The sequence below is a fragment of the Panthera onca genome, chromosome B1 (assembly GCF_046562875.1).
Source record: "Panthera onca isolate mPanOnc1 chromosome B1, mPanOnc1 haplotype 2, whole genome shotgun sequence".
In the NCBI taxonomy this organism is placed as follows: Eukaryota; Metazoa; Chordata; class Mammalia; order Carnivora; family Felidae; genus Panthera; species Panthera onca.
The window spans coordinates 176,285,326-176,305,346 of NC_138342.1; the positions used below are offsets into that span (position 1 = coordinate 176,285,326).

The 20,021-nt window shown below is 37.7% G+C and overlaps 1 protein-coding gene across 4 annotated transcripts in view; it reads left to right on the forward strand.

Annotated features, from left to right (window-relative positions):
• Positions 1-20,021, forward strand: part of TEX15 (testis expressed 15, meiosis and synapsis associated) — an 84,808-nt gene that overhangs the window by 38,727 nt on the left and 26,060 nt on the right. For all 4 annotated transcript variants that reach the window (XM_078445416.2, XM_078445418.2, XM_078445417.2 and 1 more), the window contains exons 4-6: positions 10,410-10,647; positions 17,706-17,852; positions 19,177-19,339. In XM_078445416.2, the coding sequence (XP_078301542.2) occupies positions 10,410-10,647; positions 17,706-17,852; positions 19,177-19,339 (548 nt within the window). The remainder of the gene's footprint in view (positions 1-10,409; positions 10,648-17,705; positions 17,853-19,176; positions 19,340-20,021) is intronic.

Genomic DNA, 20,021 nt, shown 5'->3' on the forward strand with positions numbered 1-20,021 from the left:
ACCTACATTGGACTTACGTCTTACTTAACTATAAAATAAACTTGATTTGTTTTAATCCACTGAGTCTGTGGTAATTTGTTCTAGCAGCAATAGAAAACTAATACCTGCCTTTATCATCTCCAGACTTCTTGTGTGAGTTAGAAATTATTTTTTCCAGGGCTCCCGGGTGGCTCAGTGGGTTAACCATCCAACTCTTGATTTTGGCTTAGGTCATGATCTCAGAGTTTGTGGGATTGACCCCCACTTGAGATTCTCTCTCTCCCTCTCACACTGCCCCTCCCCCACTCACACTCTCAAAATAAATATTATAACATTTTCCCTCTAGCTTTATTGAAATATGATTAACATATAACATTGTGTAAATTTAAAGTATATAATGTGATGATTTAATACATAGGTTATGAAATGTTTACCACAGTAAGGTTAGTTAACTCCTTTTACCTCACATCATAAACCGTTTTGTTTTGTTTTTATGGTGAGAATATTAAAGCTCTTTTCTCATAGCAACTTTCAAATATACAATACAATATTGTTAACTGTAGTCACCATGCTGTCCCATAGATCCTCCAAACTTATTAATCTTTCAACTGAAAGTTTGTACCCTTGACCAACATCTCCCCATTTCCCCTACACCCTAGGCCTGGCAACTCCCATTCTATTCTCTGTTTCTATGAATTTGATGTTTTTAGATTCCACATGTAAGTCAGATCAAATGGTATTTGTCTTTCTCTGACTTACTTCGCTTAACATAATGCCCTCAAGGTCCATTCTTACGTCACAAACTGAAGGATTTCCTTTGTTTTATTGGTGAATAGTATTCTATGGTGTGGGTGTGTGTGTGTACCCCATATTTATCAATACATGTGTTGATGGATACTTAAGTTGTTTCCATGTCTTGGCTATCGTGAGTAATGCTGCAGTGAACATGGTGGATACAGATATCTCTCTAAGAGAGCAAGTTCATCTCCTTCAGATACATACCCAGAAGTGGGATTGCTTGATCATATAGTAGTTCTATTTTTAATGTTTTGTGGAATCTCCATACTGGTTTCCATAGTGACTGCACCAATTTATGTTCCCATTAACAATGCGTCAGGGTTCCATTTCCTCCACATCCTCACCAGCACTCTTTATCTTGTCTTTTTGAGAATAGCCATTCTAACAGATATTAGACAGTGTCTCATTGGGTTTTGATATGCATTTCCCTGATGCTTAGTGATGTTGAGCACCTACCTTTTCATGTACTTGTTGGCCATTAGTAGATTTTCTTTAGGAAAATGTCCATTAAAGTTCTATGCCCATTTAAAAAAAATTTTTTTTAATGTTTATTTATGTTTGACAGAGAGAGAGAGACAGAGCATGAGTGGGGGAGGGGCAGAGGGAGAGAGGGGGACACAGAATCTGAAGCAGGCTCCAGGCTCTGAGCTGTCAGCACAGAGCCCGATGCAGGGCTCGATCTCATGAACCTCGAGATCATTACCTGAGCTCAAGTCAGATGTTTAACTGACTGAGCCACCCAGGCGCCCCGCCCATTTTTTAATCAGATTGTGTTTTTGCTTTTGAGTTGTTACGTACCTTATGTATTTTAGGATATTAACCCCTTACTAGATACATGGCTTGTAAATATTTTCTCCTACTCCGTAGGTTGTCTTTTCCTTTTGTTGGTTCTTTCTGCTGTGCAGAGTATTTTAGTTTGATATAGTCCCACTTCTTTATTTTGCTTTTGTTGCCTTTGCTTTTGGAGTTAGATCCAAAAAATCATGGCCAAGACTGATGTCTAGGAGCTTACTGCTTATGTTTTCTTCTGGGAGATTTATGGTTTCAGGTCTTACAGTCAGGTCTTATATCTGTTTTGAGTTAATTTTTATGAGTGGTGTAAGAAAGTAGTCTATTTTGCATATAGCTGTCCAGTTTTCCCAACACCATTTATTGAAGAGACTGTCCTTTTCCCATTTTATGTTCTTGACTCCTTTGTCATAAATCAATTGACCACATATGCCTGGGTTTATTTCCAGACTCTATTCTGTTCCATTGATTTATATGTCTGTTTTTATGCTAGTACCATGCTGTGTTGATTACTATAACTTTATATTATCATTGAAATCAGGGAGCATTGTGCTTCCAGCTTTGTTCTTCTCTCTCACGATTACTTTGACTACTTGGGGTCTTTGTGGTTCTGTATAAGTTTTAGGATTATTTATTCTATTTCTATGAAAAATGCCATTGAAATTTCGGTAGGGATTGCATTGAATTGTAGATTGCCTTGGGTTGTATGGGCATTTTAAAAATGTTAATTTTTCTAATTTCATGAGCATGGAATATCTTTTTATTTGTGAGTTCTTCACTTTGTCTTAATAGTGACAATAGTGTCTTAATAGTTTTCAGTGTACAGGTCTTTCCCCTCCTTGATTAAATTTATTTCTAGGTATTTTCTTCTTTATAATGTAGTTGTAAATGGGGTTTTTCAAAAAATTTTTATTTATTTTTTATTTTCATTAGAGAGCATGTGAGCAGGGGAGGGGCAGAGGGAGAGAGAGAGAATCTTTTTTTTTTTTTTTCAATATATGAAATTTATTGTCAAATTGGTTTCCATACAACATCCAGTGCTCATCCCAAAAGGTGCCCTCCTCAATACCCACCACCCACTCTCCCCTCCCTCCCACCCCCCATCAACCCTCAGTTTGTTCTCAGTTTTTAAGAGTGAGAGAGAGAGAATCTTAAGCAGGCTCCATGCTCAGCACAGAGCCCCGCACTGGGCTCCATCTCACAACCATAAGATCATGATCTGGGCCAAAATCAAGAGTTAGATGCTTATCTGAGTCACCCAGGCACCCCTCTTCTCTTCCTGATAGTTGTTTTTAGCTTATAGAAGTGTAACAATTTTCCATATATTGATTTTGTGTCCTGCAACTTTGCTGAATTCATTTATTAGTTCTGAGAGTTTTTTGGTGGAGTCTTTAGGATATTCTGTATATAATATCAAGCCATCTGCAAATGTGACAGTTCCAATTTGGATGCCTTCTTTTCCAATTTGGATGCCTTTTATCTCTTTTTCTTGCCTAATTCTTCTAGGTAGGACTTCAATACTATGTTGAATGTGTAGAGAAAGTTTGAATTCTTAGTAGGGCAAATTCTTCATCTCCATTTCTTTGTGCCAGTTATTAGAAGTTTACTAGATACCTCTGGTGGAGTCATGTTTCCCTGATTCTTCATAATCCTCTTAGCTTTGCATAGGTGTCTGTGAATTTGAAGAAGTGGTCACCTCTTCCAGACTTTATACATTGAACGTTGGTAAGTGTAGACCTCACCTGCAAGTGGGGGCAGGGTACCACGGCTTATGGTAGCTCCAGATCTGAGGGGGTGGATGGGAACTCATTGGATTAGGTCTTGGCCTGCAGAGTATTGGCAGTTTTGTGGTCCTTGGTGAGTGTTGCCAGACATTCACATAACCTGCATGAGCTCTTGGGGTTCTCATGTCTTCTCCTGGTCTGTCAGCTAGGGACCAGAGCAAGCAGCAGTAGTGGCCTGAGTCTGTCATGCGCACACACTCAGTTGCAGGTGCCTATGTTGTAACAGGGGTCAGCTGCTAACACATGTAATGGTGGAAGTCAGGACAGGCAGCACAGGCCAGCCACCAGCATGTGTACCGGCAGCTGGATCTGGCTGTGTTCACTACCATGTCGGTTGGATCTTGCCCTGGACACATAGCAATGTGGAGGTCAGTGATGGAGATTGGGCCAGAGGGTATGCAGGTGCATAGTTGGGAGTGGCTATAGGCCAGCGACAGAAGACAGGGCTTAATCTGGCCCCACATGCAGCCGTAGGAGCCTTCACTATGGATGTGGTCTGATGTGGCTGCAGGATCTCTGCATGGTGTGCACACAGCATTTTAGGCTGGTGACAGCTGTTTACCCGGTAGCATATAAGTACACAACTGGAGGGGGCTTGCCCTGAGCACCTGCATGTTGGTGAATGTCAGCTGCAGGAGTCTGCATGGGTGTGTTACACTCTCGGAGCCAGAGGGTCTTTGGCTGGCTGCTGGCAGAAAGTGGGTAGAGAGACTTGGGCAGCTGGTGTCAGCAAATAGAAATAGGTGGGTCTGAAACTAGTGAAATTTGCAGGGGTATGCCACAGCTTTGTGGCCGTTGGTTTCTTCAGTAGTGAAAGCTGCTAGTGTTTGCTGAACAAGTCAGTAGGAAGGTGGTTGCTCCTGTTGTATGGCTGCTACAGGTAGCCTCTCCTTTTCTTCCTTGTTCCCAGCAGTCTCTGTATGTCTCAGCTTTGCCATTCTCTGGGTGGGTAAAACCAAAGCAGATCCTTGATCCTTCGTGAAGTGCCCCAGAAGGGTAGGGAAGCTGGTTACTCACCTCACTCTCACTTTTCTGGTGAGGGGAACTCTTTTTTACCTGGGAAATACCCTTTTGGGACCGAGAAATGCCAGCTTGATTTGTGCGCTGATACAGGCAAACTGAAGCTGTTCGTCCTTCCCTTTTTGTGCAATTACTCTCAGTTTTTTTTGTGCCACCATGTTGCTGCAGTTTCTTAAGTGAACGCCAAAGCTCTGCCAGAGCTGTTTTTGTTTGTAGGTAGCTATGTAATTGTTGATCTTTTCTTAGGGGGCCAGAGGGTGGGGTCTGCTACTCCACTGTCTTTGTGACATCACTACCCTTGAATCAAAGATGTACTTCTGTAAACTTAGTTAAATCCCCATTTTTCTTAGCTTGACTATGCTTCATTTCATGTATTCTGCTTTTTGCCAGCTAGACATTGATCACCTGTCAGCAATCTGATGGATTTGAAAACATTTAAATTCTTTTTCCAGCCCTCCAAAACCAGTTACTTCATTTTATTTAAGTATTTCCTAAAGCACATACTTAACTGAATACTCTCATTCTCTCCTCCACATACCCTAGTAGCTAAGTAAATAGCATTCTTTTATTTCCACTTAAACTTTGAGATAATGATATACTTAAAGTATTTCATTTACTCAAAAAAATTCACTACCTATTATATACACGGTATCTTGGAATCTGTTCTGTATAATGTAATTAACTGTGACTTGGGCATTCTGTCTGAGGCACTTATACCTTGTACTCTGTAGTAGTTAATTTCAGTAGATAAACATCATGGTAGCACACCATCAGTTCTAAGTTCATGGTCTTCCAAAAGATACCCAGATCATATCTTGTTTCTACCATTCATTTGTTGTGCTGTGTTAACTTATACATCTCTATCCATGTGAATTTTCTTAGCTAATAAGTCTTTTACATTTATTTAATTAATGTATAATCAAATAGTGGCTAAAAAAATAATGATCAACCCACAACCAAGAGTATATCTGCGGATTTAACATTTGACTACTGAGTTGTTTTTGAACTTTGCACTTCAGAGCTTTAAGTATCTGTAGGATACAGGGGCTGACAGATTGTGACACTTCTCCCTCATCAGCATTGTGGCATAAAAACAGAAGAAAATATTTCTGGAAAATTATTCTTAACTGTTAGGTATTTTTTATATTTAAGATAATATAAATATCATGTTGGCATAGAATCTGCCTGCTTCTTGGTAATGATGCAGGCAGGCTGGGTCCTCAACCCTGGAGAGGGGTCCTGCAGGACCATCCAAGAGGATGCTTGGCTTTGGGCAGGATGGAAATCAAATGTCAGCCAGGAAGTGAAAAAAAGAGTTTATTGAATAGCATTAAGTAACAGGCAGAATACAGCAGATGGAGAATGAGTCTTACCCCTTGGGGTTAGCATTTATACTGGAAAAGGGTAGAAGGTATATTTTCTTACAGGAGTCCAGGGTAGGATTTAATCAAAGGCAAGTGACAGGTGAATAATAGGTGTTATTTTCTGATCATCGAAGGTAAGGATTTTTTTTTTATGTGTTTATTTATTCTGAGAGAGAGACAGAGCACAAGCAGGGGAGGGGCAGAGAGGGAGAGAGAGAATCCCTAGCAGACTCCACACCGCCAGCACAGAGCCCGATGTGGGGCTTGAACTCACCAATTGTCATGACCTGAGCCAAAACCAAGAGTCAGACACTTCACCAACTGAGTCACCCAGGCACCCCAAAGGTAAGGATTTTGATGCCAAAATTTGGCGAAGGTTTGTTTGAAGCTAATGTCCTGGAACGTGTTTAGGATCTGAGTCTCAGATGTAATCAGATGTTTTGGGGGCCTAGGACAAAACTCCTAGAATGATTAACCTTCTTGTTTCCCACTTAGGGTGGGAACATAGCTTCTTTGGTTTATTGAGATGCAAAAATATAGAACATGAGTAAATGGGGCCTCGCAGAAAAACAGCAGAGGCAGATCCTTTCTAAAAATGGGGTCTCATGGGGCGCCTGGGTGGCTCAGTCAGTTGAGTGTCTGACTTCGGCTCAGGTCTTGATCTCACAGTTTGTGAGTTCGAGCCCCACATCGGGCTCTGTGCTGACAGCTCCGAGCCTGGAGCCTGCTTCGGATTCTGTGTCTCCCTCTCCCTCTGCCCCTCCCCCACTCATGCTCTGTCTCTCTCTTTCTGTCAAAAATAAATAAACATTTAAAAAAATGGGGTCTCTTCAGCTTCTCTCTCTCAGTAATAAGTCACGTTGTATGTATTAGATCTTTATATTCTTATTTGATTACATGTTACTACAAACACAAAAGACTATTCAAATTTATTTAACCTGTGGTATTTGAAATGGAAGTCTTGAGACTCAGAGCTTCTGTCATTTAATAAATTGACATAGCTCCTAGTGTCTGATAACTCTGAAGAACCAGCCTTTTAAAAAACTTCTAAAGACACTGGAAAAATAAATAATCCAATTTAAAAATGGGCAGAACACATGAACAGACACTTCTCTAAAGAGGACATATAGCTGGCCAACAGACAGATGAAAAGATGGTCAACATCACTTATCATCCAGGAAATGCAAATCAAAACTACAATTGAGATATCACCACACACCTATCAGAATAGCTAATATCAACAACACAAGAAACAGGTGTTGGCAAGGATGTGGAGAAAGGGGAACCCTCTTGCACTGTTGGTGGGAATGTAAATTGATGCAGCCACTCTGAAAAAATTGTATGGAGGTTCCTCAGAAAGTTACAAATAGACCTACCCTACAATCCAGCAATTGCACTACTAGGTATTTACCCAAAGAATAGGAAAACATTAATTCAGATGGGTATATGCAGCCTTTGCTTATTGCTTACAACAACCAAACTATGGAAGCAGCCCAAGTATCCATTGAAAGATGAGTGGATAAACAAGATATGGTGTATATACAATGGAATATTACTCAGCCAAAAGAGTGCAGTCTTACCATTTGCAGCAACATGGATGGATCTAGAGAGTATAAAGCTAAGCAAATTAAGTCAAGTCAGAGAAATGGTACCATAGAATTTCATTCATAATGTGGAATTTAAGAAATAAAACAAACAAATAAAAAAAAAAAGACAAACCAAAAAACAGACTCTGAACTATAGAGAACAAAAACCAGAGGGGAGGTGGTGGGGGGATGGGTGAAATAGGCGAAGGAAATTAAGAGAACACTCATCTGAGGTGCCTGGGTGGCTTGGTCAGTTAAATGTCCAACTCTTGATTTCGACTCAGGTCATGATCTTGTGGTTGTGAGATCAAGCCCTGCGTCAGGCTGCACACTGAGTGTGGAGCCTGCTTGAGATTGTCTCCCCTACCCCTCTCTCTGACCCTCCCCGACATGCACGCATGTGTGCACATATACTCTCTCAAAATAAATAAATAAACATTTTTAAATGAGTACACTTATCTTGATGAACACTGAGTAATACATGAAATTTATGAATCGCTATATTGTACAGCTGAAACTAATACAGCACTATATATTAACTACAGTGGAATTAAATTATTTTTAAAAAACTTCCATAGACTAATTTTCTATTGCTCACCTTTATCTAAATCATATGTAATCCTAAATGTTTTTCAAATGTAATTTTGAAAACATGTATTGAAAACAAGGAAGTATTTATCAGTATTATAACTAATACAAGTGGGGCCTCAGTGGCTCAGTCAGTTGAACGTCTGACTCTTGATTTCGGCTCAGGTCATGATCCCAAGGTCATGGGATTAAGCCCCATGTCGAACGTGGAGCCTGCTTATGATTCTCTCTCTCCCCCTCTCTCTCTAAAATAAAAAACAACAATAAAAAAATAACAAATACAAAACTTGGGAATATTTTCTACTTTATAAAGGTTTTTAGAGTCCTGGGTCAAATCTTTACTAGGTTATATTTTTACATTTTAGTCAGACCTTTAAGAGGATATAATGTTAAGCTGATACGATGACTAGGTAACACAAAGAATTATTCGACCCAAAATGTCAATGGTGTGTGCCACTTCTGCGAAACCCTGCTCTAGGATTTACGCGGTATACCTTCATATAACGTTATATTTGTGTGTAGTGTTAAGAACCTTGCAACAATGAACATTTCCTTCCTTCCTCCCATCCTTTGTGCTGTTGTTGTTAGTACGCCCATGTGGGAATTCCTTCTAGGTATGCTCAGAAAGCTTATGATGTTCCAGATTCTAGGAAAAACCAGTTGAGAAATTGGGAAAACAAAAAAATAATTCTTCTGTGAGAATTAAACCTTATCAACATGGAGATCTTAGTGTTTCATAGAATCTACTGATATCAAGTTGAAAGCAAGAGCAGGAGATGATGATACATGGAGTTGAAAGTTAAGGTTGCCATTTCCAGGGCCTGGGACAGAGTGGTCATGATATAATCAGTCAGTCTTGCTTGTAACTGTTGCCATGTGTTTTCTGGTCCTGTGTAATGTAAACAGTTATTCATACAAATAAAATCAACATCAATATGCCAGTGTGCTTGGTATACTTTGTACAGACTCTGTGAGTGCCATTCCAGAGAACTGTTGGGAGCATGTGGTATTCAAGAATAATTTTCTTTTTGTGGTAGACACATTACTTTTTAGGTTCTGAGGTTCTCCACTGTGATGATCATTTGGAATCCCACTTCCATTCTATTCTAGTGATCAAACCTCTTTATTATATCACCTGACTTGGCAGTTGTTGCTGCTGCTACATCTGAACAAGCCATATAAAATTCCCTTTCGAATCTGCCAATTGGGAGATACAAGTTTTCTATGTTTAAGTAGTTCTTGTTGCAGAGTACAGTCAAAATTGCAAGAATGTATATACTTCAGGGGCACCTGGGTGGCTCAGTGGGTTAGGCGCCTGACTTTGGCTCGGGTCATGATCTCGTGGTTCATTAGTTTAAGACCCACGTCGGGCTTTGTGCTGACAGCTCAGAGCCTGGAGCCTGCTTCTGATTCTGTGTCCCCCTCTCTCTCTGCCCCTGCCCAGCTCACACTCTGTCTGTCTCTCTCTCTCTCAAAAATGAATTTAAAAATTAAAAAATTATAAAAAAAAAATGTATGTACTTAAGATTACAATCAGTTTTGAGTAGGATTCATAATTTTCTTCTGTGATAGGAGTACACTATAATCAAATCCTAGATTATTTTTTCCAGCTGTTATATGAATCCCTGAGAAATAGAGAATGTCCCTAATAATTTACCATACATGTGTCTCTATATGTACTTAGGAAATGCATGTTAAAGAATCTTTATAAAAAAAGAAAAATGTATGTTCTTTCGTCCATAGCACAAATAGGTGAGACTCTGAGCTCTGGAACTTAACAGACAAGAGTTCCCATATATAATTGCAACTCTGTCATCTTGCTGCTTTGGCAAGTTTAATTCTCTGAACTTCATATTCCTCATTTTTAAAATGAGTATAACAGGGGCTAGGGAGACTAGGGAAAAAATGGGCATAACAACAGCAATTAAAAAATAACAATAGTCAATTGCTCAAGGGTTCAGAAAAAAATTACGAAAATGCATGTAAAAGTTAAGTCTTAACATATTGGGCATATTAGCAGCATTCAAGAAATGTTAGCCCTTATTATCACTGGGCTATACGGAATGTAGTCCATAATCCTGGATGAGTAGTTATCTACTTCATGAATTCTTTCCTTAGATGATTTTCAGCCTAACTTGTTACAATAGAATAGTGGTGCTTCTTAAATTCTTTTTTTAAATGTTTATTTTTGAGAGACAGAGTGCCAGCAGGGGAGGGGCAGAGAGAGAGGGAGACACAGAATCCAAAGCAGGCTCCAGGCTCTGAGCTGTCAGCACAGAGCCCAACGCAGGGCTCAAACCCATAGACCGTGAGATCATGACCTGAGCCGAGCTCGGACACTCAGCCGACTGAGCCACCCAGGCGCCCCAGAATAGTGGTGCTTCTGAATGTTATCAGTGATTCTCTTGCTTTGTAACTGCAGTAAGTCGAAATGTTTATTTTCTCCTTGAAAATTCTGTCAATATTCTCACTTAACTTACACACAGTTTGTTTTGCTTTAGGTCAGAGATGCGTGAGAGTGGAAGACATGGCAGAGAACTTGAAGAACATTTCTGCTTTTTAGCACTTACTCAGAATGATGTGGCTGAAATATATCAAAATGGGATAAGTACCAGAGCATCTACATTCAAGATATTAGGAAATCCTCTTCTTGGAATTTATGTATTTAGACATGTTGACATTGCTTTGAATTATGCTCACAGTAAAAGCATTACTGTAGAAAGTATTATAATTTTTAAGGTAGGTAGCATAAAACAAATACTAAATGTTATATTTAGTTGCTTTAAATTGACCCAGACATATTCTCCTTTCAGTCTGAATTATTAGTGTTCTTAAGTTGCATTATATAAAATAAATCATACGTATATTATTGTCATCATCGTCATTTGAAATTTTCCCCTATTTCTGACTTTAGTTGGGTATGCAGCATAAAACAAAACTCCCAAGTAAGCAAATTCAGCCTGTATCATCTTTGTCTTTATTTTTTTCTCTGTCTTAAATGACGCTTTTCTCTTTCTTCCTCTTGTTTAGACCATAATTAATACCACAGTGCTTTAAGTGTTTTTTTCACAAAACATTGGTTACAGAATTCTGACTTAAGCTAAAGTTACTAAATTCCTACTGTTAATTTTTTTTAAGTTTTTATTTATTTATTTTTGAGAGAGAGACAGAGAGCACAGAAGGGGCAGAGAGAGAGGGACAGAGAGAGAATCCTAAGCAGGCTCTTCACTGTCAGCACAGAGCCTGATGTGAGGCTCAGACTCACAAACTGTGAGATCATGACCTGAGCCAAACACTTAACCAGCTGAGCCACCCAGGTGCCCCACTAAATTCCTACTCTTTTAGTTAATAGTATTACACAATGTTAATATCTTTTTGTTTTATTTTTTAATTGAAGTATAGTTGACACAGTGTTACATTAATTGCAGATTACAACATAGCAGTGTTTAGTTTTGCCATGTTTATTTAAGGTTTAACATTTGGAAAAACTGGGGCGCCTGGGTGGCTCAGTCGGTTAAGCGTCCGACTTTGGCTCAGGTCACGATCTCACGGTCCGTGAGTTCGAGCCCCGCTTCGGGCTCTGTGCTGACAGCTCAGAGCCCGGGGCCCATTTCAGATTCTGTGTCTCCCTCTCTCTGACCCTCCCCCATTCATGCTCTGTCTCTCTCTGTCTCAAAAATAAATAAACTTTAAAAAAAAAAAAATTTGGAAAAACTGGATACACGTATATATAGGACCTCTGAACTAGTTTCAAAACTAGCAACTTTTCTGAAAGTCTAAAATTACTCAAAATTGAAAAAAATAAGTCTTTCCAAATCTTAAGCATCAACAAATTGGTTAAGATAGACTTTTATGGTTAAATTTAGCTTTGCCAGGACTACTAAATTCAGAGTAGGTAGTCAGGATCCTCAGATTTGTAATATAGGATGTGTGTACACATAAAACCAATGCTTCCTTTGGAATAATTCCTTATGTGCTTAGGCCTCGAATATTATCAAATTAATAAAGCATAATTTATTTTTATATTAAAACAATACATCCTGACTTTAGAAAATCTGGTGCATACTAAGAAGCTCCAAAGAACTCATTAATAACCAGTTAATTTTCTTGTATATCTATACCTAGTCTTCTGTTTATGTGTGCAAATATGCATGTATAATTGTAATTAAAATGTATTCTTTACATACTATATCACTTTTTTCACTGATTATAAGGTAAACATTTTTAATCGCATTAAATAAGTATTTTTCTCTAATAACCTTTTGAATAACTACCCAGTATTCTACTATATAGCCTTACCATTATTTGCACAACAAATTTTAAAATTTGGGGATATAAGTTACTTGCTTTTGTGTGTGTGTGTGTTTTATGTACTACTTTGATCATCCTTGTAGGTATATTTTTATGCCTATGATTATTTGCTGTGAATTAATTGGTTAATTCCTACCTAGGAATAAGATTAGGAGCTGTAAAAGCTTTTGATATGTAATGCCCAGTTATCCTGAGAAAGGTTGTACTGATTGACATTTCTATCCACAGTGTGTCAGAACATCTGTTATATATAGTATACTTTTTTTAAAAAGTCTTTGCCAGTCTTATATGTAATAGTTTCTCATTGATGATTCAGTTATTTTTGCAGTCACTGCTGAGTTTAAACATTCTGCATATATTCATTAATAATATTTAGTGAGTTGGCTATATCCTTTGCCGTTTTGGTGTTTTCTTTTTTTTCTAGTTGATTTGTAGACATTATCAATTCATTAAAGCATATTGTGTGAGCTAGGCTTTTCTCTGGACAATATTTTATCACTTAATGTTTTCTTTTTTAAAAAATAAACTTTTCCAATTTATAATAAATTTAAATGTACAGAAAAGTTACAAAGAAAATACAGAAAGTTCCTGTACACAGTTCACTCAGCATCCCCCTATTGTTAGCATTTCACATCACTATGACACATTTGTCAAAACTAAGAAACTAATACTGTATTTGTCAATTATATTTCAGTAAAAAAGTAAAAGTTAAAAATAATAAAATAAAAAGACTAACAGAGACTAACATTGGTACAGTACCGTTAACTAGGCTACAGACTACCTTTTGCCAGTTTTTCTATTGTTTTTCTTCTCTTCTAGTACCCAAATGCAGGATACCACATTATATTTAGTTTTTTAAATTATGAATGAATGTATTATTATATTAAAAAATAACAATAATAGAATTGCTGAATTTAAACGTTTATTTATTTATTTTGAGAGAGAGAGAGAGCAGAAGTGGGGCAGAGAAAGAGATTGCCAAGTAGACTCCACGCTAAGTACAGAGCCCAACACAGGGCTCATTCCCATGACTATGAGATGATGACCTGAGCCAAAATCAAGAGTTGGACACTTAACTGACTGGGCCACCCAGGCACCCCTTGAATTCCTGACTTCAAATAAAATGTATACTTTTTGTCATATGAATTATATGTTCATCCACCTTTTATCAGTTAATTGTATTCGTTTTTTTAAATTTTATACTTGTTTTGTTTTCCATACATGACCACATAAATGTTTCTTTGTATATCCTACTCAATGCCAATATCTTCCCTGATCCAAATTAATATATTAATATATTGTGTATATGCTACATCTTAGTCTTATATTGTATATGTTTTATACATAAAGGAATTGATTCACAATTTCTGGGCTGGCAAGTATGAAATCCATAAGGCAAGATTTCTATGCTGAAGTCTTGATGAAAAATTTCTTCTCTGAGACACTTCCCTTTTTACTCTTAAGGCCTTTAGCCAATTAAATAAGGCTCACCCAAATTATCCAGGGTAATGTACTTAAAGTGAACTGATTTTTCATCTGGGAATTTTTTTATCATCTCAACAAAATACCTTCATAGCAGCATCTAGACTAATGTTCAATCAAACATCCAGACACTATACCCTAGCCAAATTGATCTATAAAATTTACTATGACATATGCTATCTATAAATTATTATTAAAATATATTTCCCAGGGCACCTGGGTGGCTCAGTCAGTTGAGCATCCAACTCTTGATTTCAGCTCAGGTCATGATCCCAGGGTCATGGGATCAAGCCCCATGTTGGGCTCCATGCTGAGCGTGGAGACTGCTTGGGATTTCTCTCTCTCTCTCTCTCTCCCCCTCCCTCCCCCTCCCTCCCTCCCTCCCTCCCTCCCTCCCTCCCTCTGTTGCTCTCCCCCACTTGTGTGCTCTCTTTGTATAAAATTAATTAATTAAGAATCCTTAAGATTTGTTGGTAAACAGTGATATTTTATTTTTAATTTTTTAATTTTAATTCCAGTATAGTTACTGGAAATTAACTATGTATGTATACATATTCCAGTATACATACTGGAAATTAACTATGTATGTATGTATGTATGAAAACCATACAGTGTTATATTAGTTTAAGCTGTACAATATAGTCATTCATAAGTTTCATATATTATTCAGTTCTCATCAAGGTAAGTGTACTCTTAATCCCTTTCACCTATTTCACCAACCCCCCCCCCCCCCCCCCGCCACCTCCCCACTTGTAACCATCTATTCTCTATAGTTCAGAGTCTGGGGTGGTTTTTTTTTTTTAATTTTTTTTTACGTTCATTTGTTTTTGAGAGAGAGACAGAGCATGAGTGGGAGAGGGGCAGAGAGAGAGGGAGACACAGAATCTAAAGCAAGCTCTAGGCTCTGAGCTGTCAGCACAGAGCCTGATGTGGGGCTCAAACCCACAGACCAGGAGATTAGGACCTGAGCCGAAGTGAGACGCTTAACTGACTGAGTCGCTCAGGCACCCCCAGAGTCTGTTTTTTGGTTTGCCTTCCTCTCTCTTTTTTTTAACTAGACTCCACACCCAATATGGGGCTTGAACTCATGACCCTGAGGTCAAGAGTTGCATGTTCTACCAACTGAGCCAGCCAAATGCCTGTCTCTTTTTTCCCTTTGTTCATTTGTTTTGTTTCTTAAATTCCACATGTGAGTGAAGTTCTTTGGTATCTTTCTTTGACTGGCTTATTTCATTTAGCATTATACTGTCTAGATTCATCCATGTTGTTGCAAATGGCAAGATTTCATGCTTTTTAATGGCTGATACTATTCCATTGTATATGATTATATACCGCATCTTCTTTATCCATTCATCTTTCAATGGACACTTGGGCTGCTTCATAGTTTGGCTGTTATAAATAATACTGCTATAGAATAAGGGTGCATATATCCCTTTGAATTAGTGTTTTCATATTTTTTGGGTAAATGCCCAGTAGTGTGATGGCTGGATCATAGGGTAGGTCTATTTTTAATTTTTTGAGGAACCTCTATACTGTTTTCCAGAATGGCTTCATCAGTTTGTATTCCCACCAACAGTGCACGAGGATTCCTTTTGCTCCACATCCGCACCAGCACTTGTTGTTTCTTGAGTTTTTTATTTTAACCATTCTGACAGTTGTGAGGTGATATCTCCTTGTGGTTTTGATTTGTATTGCCCTGGTTATGAGTGATGTTGAGCATCTTTTCATCTGTCTTTTAGCTACCTGTATGTCTTCTTTGGAGAAAAGTCTGTTCATGTCTTTTGCCCATTTTTTAAAAGTTTTTATTTAAATTCCAGTTAGTTAACATACAGTGTAATGTTAGTTTCAGGTGTACCATTTAGTGATTCAACAACTTCCATGCAACAGCCAGTGCTCACCACATGAGCACTCCTTAATGCTCATGCTCCTTAATCCCCACCACCTATTTAACCCATCCTCCCACCCACCTCCACTCTGGTAACCATCAGTTTGTTCTCTATAGGTAGGAGTCTGGGGGCACCTGGCTGGCTCAGTCAATTTAAGTGTCTGACTCTTGGTTTCGGCTCAGGTCATGATCTCATAGTTCATGGAATTGAGCCCCACACCGGGCTCCAAGCTGACAGCACAGAGCCTGCTTGGGATTGTCTCTCTCCCTCTCTCTCTGCTCCTCCCCTGTTCACGCTCTCTGTCTCTCTCTCTCTCAAAATAAATAAATAAATAAAACTAAACATTTTTTTTAAAAAAGAGTCCGTTTCTTGTCTTTCCTCCCCCCCCCCCCCCCCGCCATGGTCATTTTTGTTTTCTTAAATTCTACATATGAGTGAAATCATATACTATTTGTCTTTCTTTGACTTATTTCACTTAGTATAATACTCTCTAGCTCTACCCATATCATTGCAAATAGCAAGATATCATTCTTGTTTATGGCTGAGTAATATTCCTCTATGTGTGTGTGTGTGTGTGTGTGTGTGTGTGTGTGTACACCTCCTCTTCTTTATTCATTCATTAGTCGATGCACATTTGAGCTCTTTCCATGATTTGTCTATTGTAGATAATGCCTCTATACATCAGGGTGCACATATCCCTTTGAATCAGTCTTTTTTTAATTCTTTGGGTAAATACCTAATAATGAAATTGCTGGATTATAGGGTAGTTCTATTTTTAACTTTCTGAGGAACCTCCATACTGCTTTCAAGAGTGGCTGTACCCATTTGCATTCCCACCAACAGTTTAAGAGGGTTGGCATCCTTGCCAACACCTGTTGTTGTTTGTGTTTTTGATTTTAGCCATTCTGACGTGTGAGTTAATATCTTGTAGTTTTGATTTTCATTTCACTGATGATGAGTGATGTGAGCATTTTTTGATGTATCTGTTGGCCATGTGTATGTCTTCTTTGGAATGTCTGTTCACATCTTCTGCCCATTTTTTAACTGGATTGTTTGTTTTTTGGGGGTTGAGTTTTAGAAGTTCTTTATATATTTTGGATACTAATCCTTTATCGGGTATGTTACATGCAAATATTTTCCCCCACTCAGTAGGTTGTCTTTTAGTATACTCATTTGTTTTTGATGTACAAATGTTTTGTAATATTTTACAGTTTTATGTTTTAGGTTTATGGATTCATGGCACATATGCTTAGAAAATAATTCTCACTTTGAGATTAGATAAATACTGACTTTCTACAGTGTTTGCATTATTTAAATATTTAACCGGTTTGGCATTTATTTTGGTGTATATGTTAAGGTAATTTAATTCTTTCAATTGTTTTATACTTATTTATTATATGTTTTCATTTCACTTATTTCAAATGGTACTTTTAACATTATACTGTATTTTTATAGATGCTTGGACTTACCTGGGGCTTTTTATTTTGTTCTTTTTCCCCACTGCCTTTTTTTGTGGTAATACCATCCTTTAAAAAAAATACTTAATACTGAGGCACATGGGTGGCTCAGTGGGTTAAGCGTCCAACTTTGACTCAGGTCATGATCGCACATTTCGTGGGTTCGAGCCCCATGTCAGCAGAGAGCCCACTTTGGATCCTCTGTCTCCCTCTCTCTCTATGCCTCCCCGCTCATGCTTTCTCTCTCACTCTGTCGAAAATAGGTAAATATTAAAAAAAAATTTAAATATATTTAATACCTTTGAAGTGCAAGTCGCCTGCCCTGTTCCATAATTCTGTTACCTCTGACCCAAAACTTTCTTCTAAAAACATTTTTTTGAAATTTTCTGGGCTGTTGTTTGTTAGTATTCCAAATAAGTTTTTAGACTAAAATTCATTTCTACAAATAGGTTTTCTAAAATTTTAATTACAGGTATTATAGTCCTAAGTTTAATTTAGAAGGGGAATTGATATGAATACAGTAAGTCATCTTATTCATGTGGGATATGGATTATCCATTTGTATTTCTTCCCTTAAAAAAGACGGCTTTAATTTATGTTCTGTATGGGAGTTTAAAATGTTCTAATATATTTTTATGACCTGCTTTTTGCCTTTTTTTTAGGTTCTCTTTGGAAAAGTGAAGAAAATTCGGCCTTCATTGGATAAAAACAAAGTTTCTTTGGATCCTTCTCCTAACTTTGATTGCCACATGTCAAGAAGTATACCTTCTCTGAAAGATGCCATTGAGTTACAAGCCTGCAATTCAGCAGTATGTTAACTTTTGGGTTCATGTGACTACTTGAAAGTGACATGCTTCACACTATATGATACACAACTTAAAACAGCTTCTTGAAATATTAAATGAAAATCCCTTATTTTATTCAATATAGTAAGACATTAAATAAATAATGAAAGCTCTTTAATATTTGTGATTTGGGAATGTAGTAAAGAAGTTTCCAAATTTGCATTTAACCTTGTTCAAAATACAGTGGCTGCTTTCTTTTATTTAGTTGTTCCATAGATTAATTCCTAACTTGCAAAACATGCCAACTTTTTTATAACAAGCTATTTTGAAATCACAACAGGAGAAAACGCTTATATGTTCATCATTACATGTGAAACAGTAATTTTCCATCATAAATTGCTGAGATACTTAGTAGACCTTTCCTCTTCTGTAGAATATTAAATTATATGTGGTAAACATTGCATATCATCATCTATATGACTAAATGAAGATAAATTTTCTAGAAGTATGTATATGCTCCCACATGTAAAATGTATCAAGCAATTATTATTTTCCTAATTAACTTTCTCTTCCAAATAAAACTTAGGGTTAACAGCATATGCAAAACATTGAACTTTTTTTAATTTTTTTTTTCTTTTTGAGAGAGTGAATATGAGCAGGGGAGGTGGCAGAGAGAAGGGGACAGAAGATCTGACGGGGACTCCACACTGACAGCAGAGAGCCAGATGCAGGGCTCGAACTCACAAACCGTGAGATCATGACCTGAGCTGAAGTTGAACGCTTAACCGACTGAGCCACCCAGGCACCTCTAAAACGTTGAACTTTTAATGGAAAAAAATCTCTTTTTAAAAACAAATAGTTTCTGGGGCACCTGGGTGGCTCAGTTGGGTAAACGTCCGACTTCAGCTCAGGTCATGATCTCACCATTCATGGGTTCAAGCTCTTCATTGGGCTCTGTGCTGACAGTTCATAGCCTGAAGCCTGCTTCAGATTCTGTGTCTCCCTCTCTCCCCTCACACTCTGCCCCTCCCCCGCTCACGCTCTGTTTCTGTCTCAAAAATAAATAAAACATTTTAAAATTTTCTTTAAAAAAGAAGAAAAAATAAAAACAGACTGTTTATGCTGCTGCCCACACTAATAACATACCAAAGAAAATATGTGTGGTTGGGAGAAAAAATTTATACCTTAAAAAAAACTAGAGTTAAAGAATGTGGGGAGAAGTGGGTATATGGAAGCAGGTGAATAAATAACAAACATGAAGTTAGTTACATAACTTTTTAAAATATGAGCTTATTCAATTCTGCTAACACTAATTAGTTTAAAATGTTTTTTTTCCTTTGTTTTTCAGGTATACTTCTATGAATACAATGTTCTTTCAAAGCCAGTAGATAAACCTAGGCATTGTCTTCCATATGCAACAGTAACTGTAAAATTTATTGGCCAAAAAGTAGATAGTGGACACCTTATTACATCTTTGAGGTTCCTTTCAACAGGATTTCCTAAGAGGGCTGGTAAGATACAGACATTATTATGCTTCCGTAGCATGTGTGCTGGTAGTAGAACTTCTGAATATTATTTTCTAATACGTTATCAAACTGTAAGCAAAATAGTTATGCTTTAACTTTTTAATTTTATGTATCTGGAATTATACTACAGATGTTTTTGTGACTCCTTTTGCTCAGTATTATCTTTGTGTGATTCTTCTTTTTTTTTTTTTTTTGAAGTTTATTTATTTATTTTTAGAGAGAGTGATTAGATAGAGCACAAGCAGGGGAGGGACAGAGAGTGAGACACAGAATCTGATGCAGCCTCCACACTCTGAGCTGGTCAGCACAGGGCCCACTGTAGGGCTCTAACCCATGAACCGTGAGATCATGACCTGAGTCAAAGCCAGATGCTTAACCGACCGAGCCACCCAGACGTTCCATTTGTATGATTCTTCTATGCTGATACGCATACCTGAGTTTCTTCATGTATATGTATTCACACATACACATTATTCTGTTTTTTGACTACACACTATTCCTCTGGGGATGTTTGGATACTTGCCAGTTTTCTTCATATTCCAGACATTGCTGTTTTAAACATTTATGTAAGTGTCTCAGTGCATATGGGCAAGAGTTTTGGTATAGAGTAATATAATGTCTACATCAGAAACGTACAACTTAATCCAAAGATAATATCAACTAGTTT